The sequence below is a fragment of the Heteronotia binoei genome, chromosome 9 (genome assembly GCF_032191835.1).
Source record: "Heteronotia binoei isolate CCM8104 ecotype False Entrance Well chromosome 9, APGP_CSIRO_Hbin_v1, whole genome shotgun sequence".
Lineage (NCBI taxonomy): Eukaryota > Metazoa > Chordata > Lepidosauria > Squamata > Gekkonidae > Heteronotia > Heteronotia binoei.
This window is the reverse complement of record NC_083231.1, coordinates 86990671-87003878: the sequence shown is the minus strand read 5'-3', so window position 1 is coordinate 87003878 and position 13208 is coordinate 86990671. Positions and strand designations below refer to the sequence as shown.

The window sequence follows — 13208 nt, the reverse complement described above, 5'->3', positions numbered from 1 at the left end:
TAAATAGCTATCAGGAACTTCCAGTAGCAAATCTCTAAAATGCAGGCAGGGCATGTTTCTGACTGTCTGAACAGCCAGGGCATGTGATGCAAGCACCCTGCACACACAGGAGCAGTCTTGCATGTGTGCAGCATGTGCCTCTCCTGGCAGCAGGGCAGGGGCTATGTGACTGCCATGGCTCACATCAAACAGAACTGGCTTTTCAAAGCTGGGATATTGCAGTACCAAATTCCCAGTGTGATCCCACCCTGTGTATTGCAAAAGGAACTTGAACATTCATGTACATTAATGTGTATGTGCAACACATACAAACTGTATCCCTTCCATATTCGGAGATTTAACTTCTAGAGCTCAGAACTCCTAGAGATAAAACCTGAAGCACAACCCTGCTAGCAAGTCACACTAATGAAAATTTAGCCAAGCATTGTCAAAAGGCGAAAATAACTACATAATAGGGGCAAATAAGGTGCCAATGAGAGATGCAAGAAAACTAGAACTGTATCTGCTAAATAGGAAAAAATGGTATATGCTCGTTCTTAATACATTGAGTTGGAAGCAAGATTTACTGCAGTTCTGGATGCCGAGTTCAGGTTTAAACAAAGGAAGTTATTTTCCCAAACTGCATAAAAACTACTTATCAGGAAACCCTCTGCATTCTAGAGTTTCCTGGGATGATCATGCAATAAATTAATAGTGAAAAGAGTAAATAATAAATTTGCATTCCTTGATTTGTCAATACACATACATACTCCTGTGATTTATTTGAATGTTATATTTGTAGTTGTTTACAGATAGACTGTTGAGCTGAAATCATCAAGGTGGTGACCAAATTCCAGCTGACTTTGGCTTTAGTTCTTGGGATTTTGCTGGACAGAAGCAACACAACTTTTATTAGCAGACTTTTATCAGTTCCATACATCATTAGCTTGGTAAGCCCTAAGTTGTAATGAAAAGGAAAGATGCATAGAGCTCAACAGTGCCAATGTAATAGTTCATTTCCTTGTTTCCCAATCTTCAGCGATAAGGCAAATTACTGAGAAATCAGCTGCTTCGTTCCAAAGGAAACACAACCACAGTTTTGTGTACTTTGTAAGCATGTCAGGGTTGCAATATTATACACATCTGTGTGAGAATCAGTTCCACGGAAGTACATATAATTTGGGCTGCCCTTTAATTCTTATTCAGAACATGTTTCCATGTAGAAATTTTGTAACAAGTTAAATCAACTATGAAAAAATCCATGATCCAAATTAGGGCCGAGATTTTTGTATACCTCAGGCAAATTAATTCACTCTTTCCCTGTTGTGCGGAAGATGGCAAACCCCCCCCCCCCATACATACACCCTGGGGAAGTCATCCCCAGTTATGCTGCTGTTACTAGGGCTTGTTAACTGTCACTTGTCTTAGTTCCAGATGAGTGGCCATTTATCCATAACTACAAAATAAAATAAATACAAAACAAAATAAAACAAAAGTCCAATGGCACCTTACAGACTAACATTTATTCCAACATGAATTCACTAAGTTGTGAATATTTATGCTGGATTTTTTTTTTTTTAGTTTCTAGAGTGCCAAAGGACTTGTTTTCATTTTTTAGTTTTTATCTTTTTAGTCATTTCTTTTTAACCATGTTGATAAAAATATGGCAGTATTCCTAACAATGTTTCAGACTCTCTTGGAGAAAGCAGTTCAACAGTGCAGTCCTAATCAGAGTTACAGCAACCCGAATCTAGGCTCCTAAATTTATTGAACAGACTTAAAAGGCTTCAGGATTACACTTTAAATTACCAAATCATAATCACGTCACGCTGAAACATCCCAGGCTAGCCTGATCTCGTGAGATTTAGGAAACTCAGCAGGGTCTGCCCGCAGCAAAAGTAATTCTCATTCAACTGATGATGCCTTCATCTTTCCTCCTCCCCAAAGATGAATTTGCTGGGCTAAATAAAGCTGTTTTCAGTCCTTTCCCTTCTGTTTGTGTGTACATGTGAAAAAGAAAAATGCAGATTTCTAAAGTGTAAAAAATTAGTAAATTTCATGTGCAAGTTTACAAAGCTTCTGAACTAATGGAATTGAAGCATTTCAGAATCCAAATTATTTATTTTACTGTATTTATAGTCCGCCTTCATCACTGAAAAGCAGATTACCCACTGTAATTGGTTAACAGTACATTCAAAGAGACATCTAACAAGCACACTGTAGGTTGATTCAATCAGTATGAAAAGAAGTACCAGGCTTACTGAAATCGGGGTGAACACAGCTTTAGTGACCAAACTGTGGCTCTTTACTGACCAAACTGTGGCTCTTTCACACACTTGGAGAAGGCATTTCTCTCTTTAAATAACTTTTTCAAGCAGTCAGCCAGTGGCTTGGAGAAATGCATTTAAAGTTGCTTTTTTCCACCTCTCCTTCCTCCCCATCTATTTTACTTCCTTCCTTCCTTGCAGCTCTCAGACAACTGATGTTGCGGGTGTCAAATATCTGACGTTTATTCTATGTGGCTTTTATGTTAAGCAAGTTTGGCCAACCGCTTTAGTGCTTAACTCCCGATTCAAAGGGATCTATTCGGGGGGGGGGGGGTGGATCTTCACGATTTCTGATTAGTCAATCATCATTTTCACACACAAACACAAACTTGTTAAACCCAAAGTTCTACAAATGATTAAAAAAATTGTACAAAATCAAACTTAAAAAAAAAAATCCGAGGAGTTCAGGGAGGCGTCCATGATGGTTTATCCCCACAACAACCCTGAACTTGAGCCGTTCCAGCTCGGCATTCTAACCACTAACCTACACGAATAGGTGGACACAGTCCTTATCCGTACTTATACCACACTAGCTGAGTTGCCACCATAGCCGGCTACGCGAGCCACAGAAATGCAAGACTAGAGCGGCATCACCCTGTTCTCATAAAACCAAGGCCAACAACAGCTTCCGGTTTGATACCGGAAGTTTAGTCTGCGTGTCCTCATAGAGACTGAAAATAATAAATCTGAACGTGCAGCAATAATGTAAAACCACTACTGGAATCTCTGTTGCTTTGTCTTCGACGAAAGAGCCGAGAACCAATTCGGTGCGACTCCTTCTTTCCTTTACAACGTAGCTTGATTTCTAAGATCTGTCGGCAACTGTCGTGGAACGTGAGCCGCGCGTTTTACGGCACGCTCCTGTCCGCTGAGTTTGGGCTCGAGGGAAGTGGTCTGTATTGCGCGTGCGCCAGGCAGAGACCGAGAGGCGCCGTTTGTAGAGGTCATCAGCGGTGGCCTGCGCGGGTCCCTTTGGAAGTCCACGTGGGGAGTAGGAGAGTGTTGTTTTCGGTGAGCGGGGGGGGGGGGGGGGTGTTGCGGATCCGGCGCGCTGCTTTGGCGCAAGACCGGCGGCTTTGTTTTGCCCAGTCTCCTTCTGAATGGCACAAGAATGTTTAGCGCCTGGTGATCAGTCAAAAGCAACACTCAGTCGAGTTCGTGGGACTTTCGCCAAGATATGTGGGCGTAAGGTTGCAGTCATTAGGATATTTCCGTTGGAGTTGAGTCGGGGTTGTTTCTGAGTTTAAAATACAGCACAATTCTGAGTGTGCTTATTTCGAAGTAAGTAAGGCTTCGCGGGTCTTAACTTTCAAGTAAGTGAGCCCATGATGGCTGCCTTTTCTACTTTTGCAGCGCTTAGGTGAAGATAACTCTCTTTAGGAAAAACGTGTGATCAGATGTCAGAGGCAACTAGATTTGGGTCGCGGTTGAATTTCACAAGACCATTTGAGAAGTGAACTGAGACAAAATACTGGGTCTTCCTAATAATAATCTGCAGTGTATTTTAACACATGACCTCTAAAGTAGTTTCTGTGCACAGTAGAAACTTGCTTGTGATATTGGTGCAAACTATGTGTTGGATGAAGATTCAGATGGGAGTTGTATTTGTCTGAAGCAATAGAACAAAGTTTGAGTCCAGTGGCACCTTTAAGATTAACAAAGTTTAATTCTGGGTATAAGCTTTTGTATGCGTGCACAATCACATTAAATGTGTTTGTGCACATTGAAGCTTATACCCAGAAGTGTGTATGTACATGAAAACTTAGACCCAGAAGTAAACTTTGTTGGTCTTAAAGATGCCACAGGACTCAGACAGTTCTGTGTTCTGCAGTTGAGGATAGGAAGTACTGTGGAAGTAATGGGCAGGAGGAAGAGGTGATGGGTATGTGCTTCTATTCAAGCCTCTTGTAACATTCCTTTAATACCTGGTGTTTCAGGCATTATGAATTTTGTTGTGGTCTCACATGAAAAGCAGTGATATTAAACTTTTTAAAGTACTTTTTGGGCTAAGGTTTTGATCTCTGTATTGGCAAGTATCTTCTTTCTTCTTGAACTGATCTGCTTTTGCTATTGTGAATCAGACAGTGTTATGCTGTATAATTGAATGGAAATTTTTCCCCATTATTTTTCCCATTATTCCTAGCCTCATGGTAGTCTTTGTAAGTGGACTGTATTATTTATTTGGAAAAATACTATGCTGCTTTTCCAGGAAATCTGCCTAAGGTGTTTAGAAAATAATAAAACCTATAACATAAAAAGTTAGATTATCAAAGCTCAGCATTCAAAGACAGCAAGGTCATAAAACAGAGAGTAGCTTGGAAATATCTTGAAACATTTGTTACTATAAAACCTATTACAAACATGTTGTTAGTAGTGTAGTAGGCACAGGTGAGCCTCAAGGGGAAAGGGTGATGTGCCGCTACTGAATAAGCTTTCTGTCTGTTCACCACCCCTCTTTGCAGTTTGCTGGCAAAAGTCCTTGATTCCATGTAAACACTGTGCTGTAGGTCCATTTCCTCATTACTCCAGCTGGCAGAGAACTGCCTTTGTGCATTTGCCTCTCTCCAGGTACTCAAAATATATATTGGGAGATAAAGTGGCCTATAGCATATTTTACATATTTTAACCTTTTTCTTCTTTTCATAGGGTTAAAATGATGCAACAATAGTCTCAAGTTGGACTGTTACTAACTTTAAAACACTCTGTTAACTGATTTAAGAACATACATGAGCAATTAGATTGAATTAGCATGAATTTGCATACCAGTTAAAGCAAGTTCTGAAGATCTATGTCCTGTTTTCAGATGGTACCCGCTCCCTGTAACAGTAGCCAATCCTGAGACAGACACAGGTTTTCAGTATGGTGCCAGCCACCTAGTTTTAAAATAGTTAATATTTTGTCTGCATACAGCAGATCAGTACAAAACACACACACAAAATGCTTAGCAAAGAAACAGTAATAATTCATAGTAAGAAAGTGACTTCCCCGGGCAGCAGTGATTTCCCCAGTCATAAGTTTCAGAAAAAGATTGAAATTACATGGGGAATTTAAATACATGCAATAGTCTCCTTTCCTATAAAATCTAAACTTGTTTTTTTCTATTTACAATTGTATTAATTGACATCTTGATAGAATTTAAAGAATAAACTTTTTGACAAGCACATTTTTTAATTTGCCTGTCATTAAAGGGAGTGAGAACTGCAGAGACCAGTTTGGTGTAGTGGTTCAGTGGCAGCTGTAATCTGGAGAACAGGATTTGATTCCTCACTCCTTTCACAGGGCACCCAGTTGGGTGACCTTGGGGCAATCAGAGCTCTCTCAGCCCCACCTGCCTCATCGGGTGTCTTTTGTGGGGAGAGAAAGGGAAGGTGATTGTAAGCCGCTCTGAGACTCCTTCGAGTAGCGATGGGTGGGATATAAAACCAACTGTTCGCCTTCTACTCCTCATGCTGTTTTAATCAGTTTTACTAATTCAAGTGTGGGGAGACCTTTCAAAGGAGATTGTCTTTTCAGAGCTCCCAGAATTTCAAATTTTTGCCTGAGGAAGAGAGGACCCCTCAGACTTCTTAATGCTATACATTTTGTGTAAATAACAACCATGAATTAAAAACAGTTTCTCTCATTATAGGCATTTTTTTTTATCAATGCAGCCTAGAACATCTCAATTTTCCCATTAAAAACAGGCTATCACCAGATTTTCACATTTCTTCTTAATAGTTGTTTCACTCTTTGGTGTATTGACTGTCACTAGTATATGATGCGATGCAAGTTCCAGATAATTGTTGAGAAGGCCAAGAAGGCCTGTTAATGCCGGTTAACACTTTCTGTATTAAGCAGAAGAGAAGAGATGTCGTTTCGAGGAAGAGGCGGTGGCAATCGAGGTGGAGGCTTCAATCGGGGTGGTGGCTTCAACAGAGGGGGACGTGGTGGTGGGAGAGGAGGATTTGGCCGAGGAGGAGGATTTGGTCGAGGAGGTGGCCGAGGAGGCTTCAACAGATATGATCAAGGACCCCCAGAAAGTGTTGTCAGTAAGTTAAATTAATTCAGGATGGATTTTGTTTTAAAGAAACTTACATTCTGACTGAATGCTTGATATTAATAAATTTATTTACTTATTTACAGTCCTGGGAGAGTTTATGCACCCATGCGAAGATGACATTGTTTGCAAATGTACAACTCAGGAAAACAAAGTGCCTTATTTCAATGCACCAGTCTACTTAGAAAATAAAGAACAAATTGGGAAAGTGGATGAAATATTTGGGCAGCTTAGAGACTTTGTATCCTTTAATAGTGTACTTATGAATGTTTGTAGAAGAACATTTTTACAGTCTAAATATCTATGTTCTGCATTTGTTTTTTTAAAGGAAAACCCAGATTGGTTAACACTACAGTAACATCTAGAAGCGAGCTGAGCTCTGTAGACATTAAAGAGGCCTTGCAGTTTCTCTCTCTCCTTTTATAAGCTACAGGATAAGCTGGCTAGAGATTGACATTTCATCCTAGCAAGCTGATGGATTGGACCTTTGCATCAGTTCAGACACTGGGATGCTGCTGTGGTAGTTCAGTTACCCTTTGCTTTGCACAGTTGAGCTTGATTTTAAAATTGGACATGGATGTTTTTAAATATTTTTAGTTTCTAAGCTTTATTTTTTTCCCTGTCTTCTTATTTGGTGTGAAAGAACTGCATTGATTGTCCTTTCTTGCACAGTGAGAACACTGTAGATGGGTTGGAGGGTATCTTAGGCTCATCTTGGAGGTTAGTTATCAGATTAATTTGGTAGACTTCTGGCTCTTGTCCCTGGTCATATTCATGGACCAATATCCAGTACATGTCCTTTGGAAGTTGAGCTTGTACCTGGGCAGTTGAAGAATAGGAGATTATTGTGCCACCAAAGGATAGCTGTTGATTCTACAGTGTTCAAGAAAAGAAAAATTGAAATGTGTAAGTAGAGGTTCAGGCAACAGCATTTAATTCTGGTGATCACATTTGTAAATTCAATACTCTATGGAACTGTATAATCCAGGGGTGTCAAACATGTGGCCCGGGGGCCGAATCAGGCCCCTGAGCAACTGGCTGTTGTCTGCTTCCTTCTCCCTCTCTCTTGCTTCCTTCTGCATCACAGCTTGCTTTGGCAGGCTTGCTCAATTGCATAGGAGCTACAAAGCCTCTATTTTCTCCATTGGCTGAGGCTCCTCCCTTGAGGAGGAAAGGGGGGAGGGATAGCTTGCTTTGGAAGGTGTGGCCCTTGTCTTCCTTCCCCAGGGGACCAGGAGGGGGAGGAGCCTCAGCCAATTGAAGGAAGAGAGGCTTGGCTCAGTAGCTCTGCTGTGCAATTGAGAGAGCCTGGATTGCACAGGAGAGATACAAAGAAAGCACCTTTAAGACCAACAAGTGGTAATGTTTTAAGCATGTTTTATTTTAAGTTTTTTTTTAAATCTTTGTTTGTGTCCTTTATAAAGTTTATATTTCTGCTACCTGGCATTATATTTTATGACGCACATGGCCTGGCCTAGCAAGGTCTCATTTATATCAGATCCAGCCCTCACAACAAATGAGTTCAACACCCCTGATCTAACCCTTTTGTAAGTACAAGTGTGTGGCTGTTTGTTACTGCCATCATTGGCAGATGGAGGTAATTATCAGCAGAGATGTGAGGTTGGATCCTCCTTGTTCTTGTATTGGTGCATAAGGGAGAACAAAGAACCTTGTCAGATCCCTTGCTCACTGCAGCCTCATGCTGTGTGGCTTTTGACCACATCTCTCAGCATCAGCAGAAAAACCTGTAGCAGCAAGCCCTGGATCCAGGATGGCAGACAGCTTCTCAGGACATCCTGAGAGCAGTAAAAGTCATGGTTGAGCAGGAGTAAATAAACAGACTAATAATGACAGAATCTGTCATAAGGTGGCTTCTTTTGAAAACTTGTTTTGTATGTTCAAGCATTAAAGTGATGTCCTGCTTGAATGGCTGAAGCTCAGTTTTCTGATAGAACTTCCAGGCCATTTACTGCAGGAACTCCTTACTGGGGATTTTGGCTTAAATGCTTTGTAGACTTTTTGGGGACCTTCATGGTCAGCTTGAAAGGACAGCTTTTGACTGTGGTCTAGTTCTTCCTCTCTAAGCTGAGGGGGATTTGGTTTGAATGACTTTGCAGGGAAATTGATTGGCTCCAGATGGATTTGGAAAGTCCCTTAAGGATTAGGAGAGAAGTATTTCCAACCTAGTGGAATATAATTACCAAATAAAAATCTGAGTTAAGTGGGTTTTGCAGCTTAGTGTTTTCTTGGATAGGGTTTCTCAAGTGCAACTATGTTTTGTTACACTAAATGCTTCTAAAGGGCAGCTGTTCTCACGGTGGTGATTGTTGCCATTATATTTAATGATACAACTCCCCCTTTTCTGTATTAATCTTTAGGAACTGGGACTGTTGGCTGAGGATACTAATCCTGCCTGAAATGTAAACTGAAGGAAGGATTATGGAGTATACATTCCTCTAAAGAAACGCTGAGGCTTTCTAATATAAATACTAAAAAGTCAGTCATGTGACCTACACATTGCATAAACGAAACTACTGTTACTCTGTTTATCAAGGGAATTATAAATGCTTGTGATATAATCCTTAAATTTCTAACAGTATTTTTCAGTCAAATTGTCAGAAAATATGAAAGCATCTTCCTTCAAAAAGCTACAAAAGGTGAGTGCAGCTCTTCCTAAGAGAAGTTTAGCAAGCTAACTAATATGCATGCACTAAATATGTGTGCATGACATTAAGTACATTGCACCGTAGTACAGTCCAGTTGAAATCAGGCTCAGACTATTCGCTACAAGGGAATTTTATAGTGTGCCATTAAATCTTGCAATAGGGTTGGTTCCAGAGAGTGTTCTGTTCTCCGTCCCCCCCCCCCCCCAAAACACACAAATGATTTGTTTGATAGAAACATCACATAGCTGGTATTAGTATGATAAAGGGAAAATACAGGTACAGTATTGATGGTAGTCTTTTTAATTACTACTGTTTCTGCTTCTTAGTCTGCTTCTTATTTATTATTATTTTCCCATCCAGGGTAAATAGCTGGGAAGGGAAGTATGGCGATTGGTTCTCCTGAGAACACAGCATGGGTGGAAATTTTCCCTTGGCCTCTCTGTCACACACATACACATGCTACCCATGTTGCTTTTTTATTTTAAATCACATATTGGCAAACCCTGTGAAGGATCGCCAACATAAATTGAATTAGTCACCTTACGTTGTTCCACTGGAACTTAGTTATGACTGTCTTTTTAGTTTAAGGTAACTGTAGCATTGTGAAGGGCACATTCATTCCGGACATGAATATGAAATGTGGAATACACTAGTTTGATTTGTATTATGTACGGCAGTGTAAGAAAGGTGGGTTGTTGTTGGGGTTTTTTGGACAAAGCTGAACTCTGAGTTTTTTCTCCTGTAGTTCTTTATTGACCCAGCGAAACTGCTCCCACTGCAAAGGTTTTTGCCAAGGCCTCCTGGTGAGAAAGGACCTCCAAGAGGAAGAGGAGGGCGTGGAGGAGGGAGAGGTGGCGGCCGAGGTGGAGGTGGAAGAGGTGGAGGTAGGATGCAATCTTTATTGCAATGTGTTCAGAGGTATATTGTGAAGCAAGGGAGATTGCTTCTGAGAAGGTGGAATGGCCAGTTCTGAATGCAAGATGATTGTGGCGACTGCAAGTATTTCTCTGTGTAGTTCTCTATGTAGATTTGTTACGTGTTTGCTGCCCATAAAATCTAAACTATGTACCTATTTATATATCTGCAGGTGGTTTCCGGGGCGGCAGAGGTGGTGGTGGTGGGTTCAGAGGTGGAGGTGGTGGCCGTGGATTTAGAGGTAAGGATATATGTATAGCTGGACATTCAAATTAGTGATGCCGATTCCAAGACACAATCGACTAATGTCACCCTTTTTAATTTTCAGGGCACTATCACATCCACAGCAGACATTCTAAGCCAGGGGTGGCCTGGCTTGCGGCCTGGGGGCCGAACAAACATGCGGCCTAGGGGCCAAATCTGGCCCCCAGAGGGCTCCTATCAGGCCCCCAGAGGGCTCCTATCAGGCCCCCGAGCAATTGCTATCATTTGCTTCTCCCTATCTCTTCCTTCCTTCTGCATAGCAGCTTGCTTGATCACACAGGAGCTACAGAGCAAAAACTCTATTTTCTCCATTGGCTGAGGCTCCTCCCTTGAGAAGGAAAAGGGGAAAGCAGAGCTTGTTTCTCCAGCCACTCTCAATTGCACAGCAGGACTACTGAGCCAAGACTTTCTTCCTTCTATTGGCTGAAGCTCCTCCTCCTCCTGCCCTCTGGGGAAGGAAGGAAAGAGCCAGAACTTCCTTTGCCCAGTTCCCTGGATCCCATAGGAGAGATAAAAAGAAAACACCTTTAAGACCAACAAGGGCTAACGTTTTAATCATGTTTTAATTTTTTATAAATTTAATTGTGTTTGTGTCCTTTATGAAGTTTATCTCTCTGCTACCTAATCTTGAATAGGTATACACATGGCCTGGCCCAACATGGCCCGGCCCAACCTGATATGGCCCAGCCCAACAAGGTCTCATTTATGTCAGATTCGGCCCTCATAACAAATAAGTTTGAAACCCCTGTCTAAGCAGTCTTCTGGCTTTTGAAGCTGTAGAAAATGGTTTTCAGACTGTGTTCCAAGGAACTTAAGCTTCAAAGGGAAGCTTATCAGATCAATTCAGTGGGAGCATCAGTAGCTGAAGATAGTCTTCTTTAAAACACTGCTTGTCAGCTAGCTCTGATCTCCTGCAATCTGCAGCCACAGGAGAGTGTTGTGTACTCTGGGGAGCAGCAGTGAGCATCAGAGCCTGGTAGGTGACCATGCATCAGTGTGTATTCTCCAAAGTTCTTAGGGGTTTTTGTTTGGTTGGCTTTTTTTGGCAGGTACATCAGTACTCCTTAGCATTCAGGTCTGTGGAAAAGGTTCCTTGATAGTAGATGATTTGAAGAGCAGAGTACCCAGCTCAGTTCTTTTACTGTTTCAACATCTTCAGTGAAAATAGTAGACTGAAGGTGCTGCTGTTGCAGCCATCTTTTTATCATAAGAGCCACTACATTCTTTCCAAGCAGTGTCTGTAAAGGATTTAATTTGTTCTTTTGTCTTTCAAATTAGGTAGAGGACGTTAAATGACCATCTGGAAAACTTTACACTTGTGGCTTCAACAGGATGCCCCTGAGATGAATTCTTGAATGATGTGAGATGTGAGCTTTGCAGCATGCCAGTTGACTAAAGACTGTCTTATCTCTGGCTCAAGGATAACTTATTAAGAGAGGACAATTTTTGAAGAACTGTAAAGATCTTGCAATTCTGACCTTGAAATATATTTGGATCTTGTTTTTATCAGATATGAAATAGAATGTTATTTTTTAAAAACAAAAGTGTTTTGTTTTTTTACTGAAAACCTCAGAAGAGGGAAATAAAATAAAATAGCTTGCAGGTTTGAAATAACATGCACAATGCTTTATACTTTTCTCCCCCTTTCCCCAAAACTCGGTGTCTTGTGTGTGTTGGTCAGTCTTAAAAGAATGTCAAGACAACTTGAATGCTGTTTCACAATTGTATGTATTTATAACTTTCCTAAATGTAATTTTTGAAGTTCCTTTTGTAATTATGTTGAACCCGTATTACATTTTTGGGATGCTATATATGTTTCTCCCATGCATATTTCTTTTGTCTCATGGTGATGACACATATGCAGTCAGTGTGCACCAATGCTGTAAGAGAGCACGGTTAAGAAATTAACGCTGTGCCTGTGGATTTCCAGTAAGCATTACAGGCTGGATCCAGCACAGAATTTTCACTTATGCTCAAGCTCTTGCCTAAGTAGAAACACAAGAAAAAGACTACATAGTTGCTTGTGCTGAGTCCAGCATACTGCATCTCCATTTGAATTTCCAATTGTGCAAGACAGTGTGCAGTCAGTTTGCGAGCACTGTAATATATAGGACGGAAAGCATTAGACCAGGGGTGTCAAACATGTGGCCTGGGGTCCAAATCAGGCCCCCGGAGGGCTTCTATCAGGCCCCTGAGCAACTGGTTGTTGTCTGCTTTCTTCTCCCTCTCTCTTGCTTCCTTCTGCATCACAGCTTGCTTTGGCAGGCTTGCTCAATTGCATAGGAGCTAAAAAGCCTCTGTTTTCTCCATTGACTGAGGCTCTTCCCTTGGGGAGGAAAGGGGGGAGGGATAGCTTGCTTTGGAAGGTGACTTGCCTTCCTTCTCCAGGGGACCAGGAGGGGGAGGATCCTTAGCCAATTGAAGAAAGAGAGGCTTGGCTCAGTAGCTCTGCTGTGCGATTGAGAGAGCTTGAATTGCAAAGGAGAGATACAAAGAAAACACATTTAAGACCAACAAGTTGTAATGTTTTAAGCATGTTTTATTAAGTTTTTTTAAAAAAAATCTTTGTGTTTGTGTCTTTTAAAAAATTTATATTTCTGCTACCTGACATTTTATGACACACATGGCCCGGCCCAGCAAGGTCTCATTTATATCACATCTGGCCCTCATAACCAATGAGTTCGACACTCCTGTACTAGGCTGTAGTGCAAGCAGAACTGCACTGAGTTTGTGTTTCTGCTTGCGCATTGCTGGATCCAAGTCTGCATTTGGTAGGAGGGTGACCTTGAGTTGCCCTCATCACAGTATTTTTGCTGCTTCACAGTACCGGTTGCTGATGGTATATAGTATTGGCGAGTTCACAGATGCAAGTCATACATGTGTGTACAATAGATATAATTTTTCACATGAGAATCTTGAGACAGCTAATTATTATTGCTGTTTAAAACAGTTCATCTGTAATCACAGAAATACCTGTGAAGTGCCTCAGACTTCAGTCTTAAACGCACTTATATATATATA

General features: G+C 41.2%; 1 protein-coding gene across 1 annotated transcript; it reads left to right on the top strand.

Annotated features, from left to right (window-relative positions):
• Nucleotides 1-3257: 3257 nt before the first annotated feature.
• On the top strand, nucleotides 3258-11998 carry GAR1 (GAR1 ribonucleoprotein). The gene is made up of 7 exons (XM_060246933.1): nucleotides 3258-3317; nucleotides 6141-6334; nucleotides 6429-6583; nucleotides 8940-8999; nucleotides 9754-9892; nucleotides 10096-10164; nucleotides 11466-11998. Exons 2-7 carry the CDS (start codon nucleotides 6154-6156, stop codon nucleotides 11477-11479), a joined length of 618 nt encoding a protein of 205 aa, XP_060102916.1. The 5' UTR covers nucleotides 3258-3317; nucleotides 6141-6153; the 3' UTR covers nucleotides 11480-11998.
• The last annotated feature ends 1210 nt before the right edge of the window (nucleotides 11999-13208 follow it).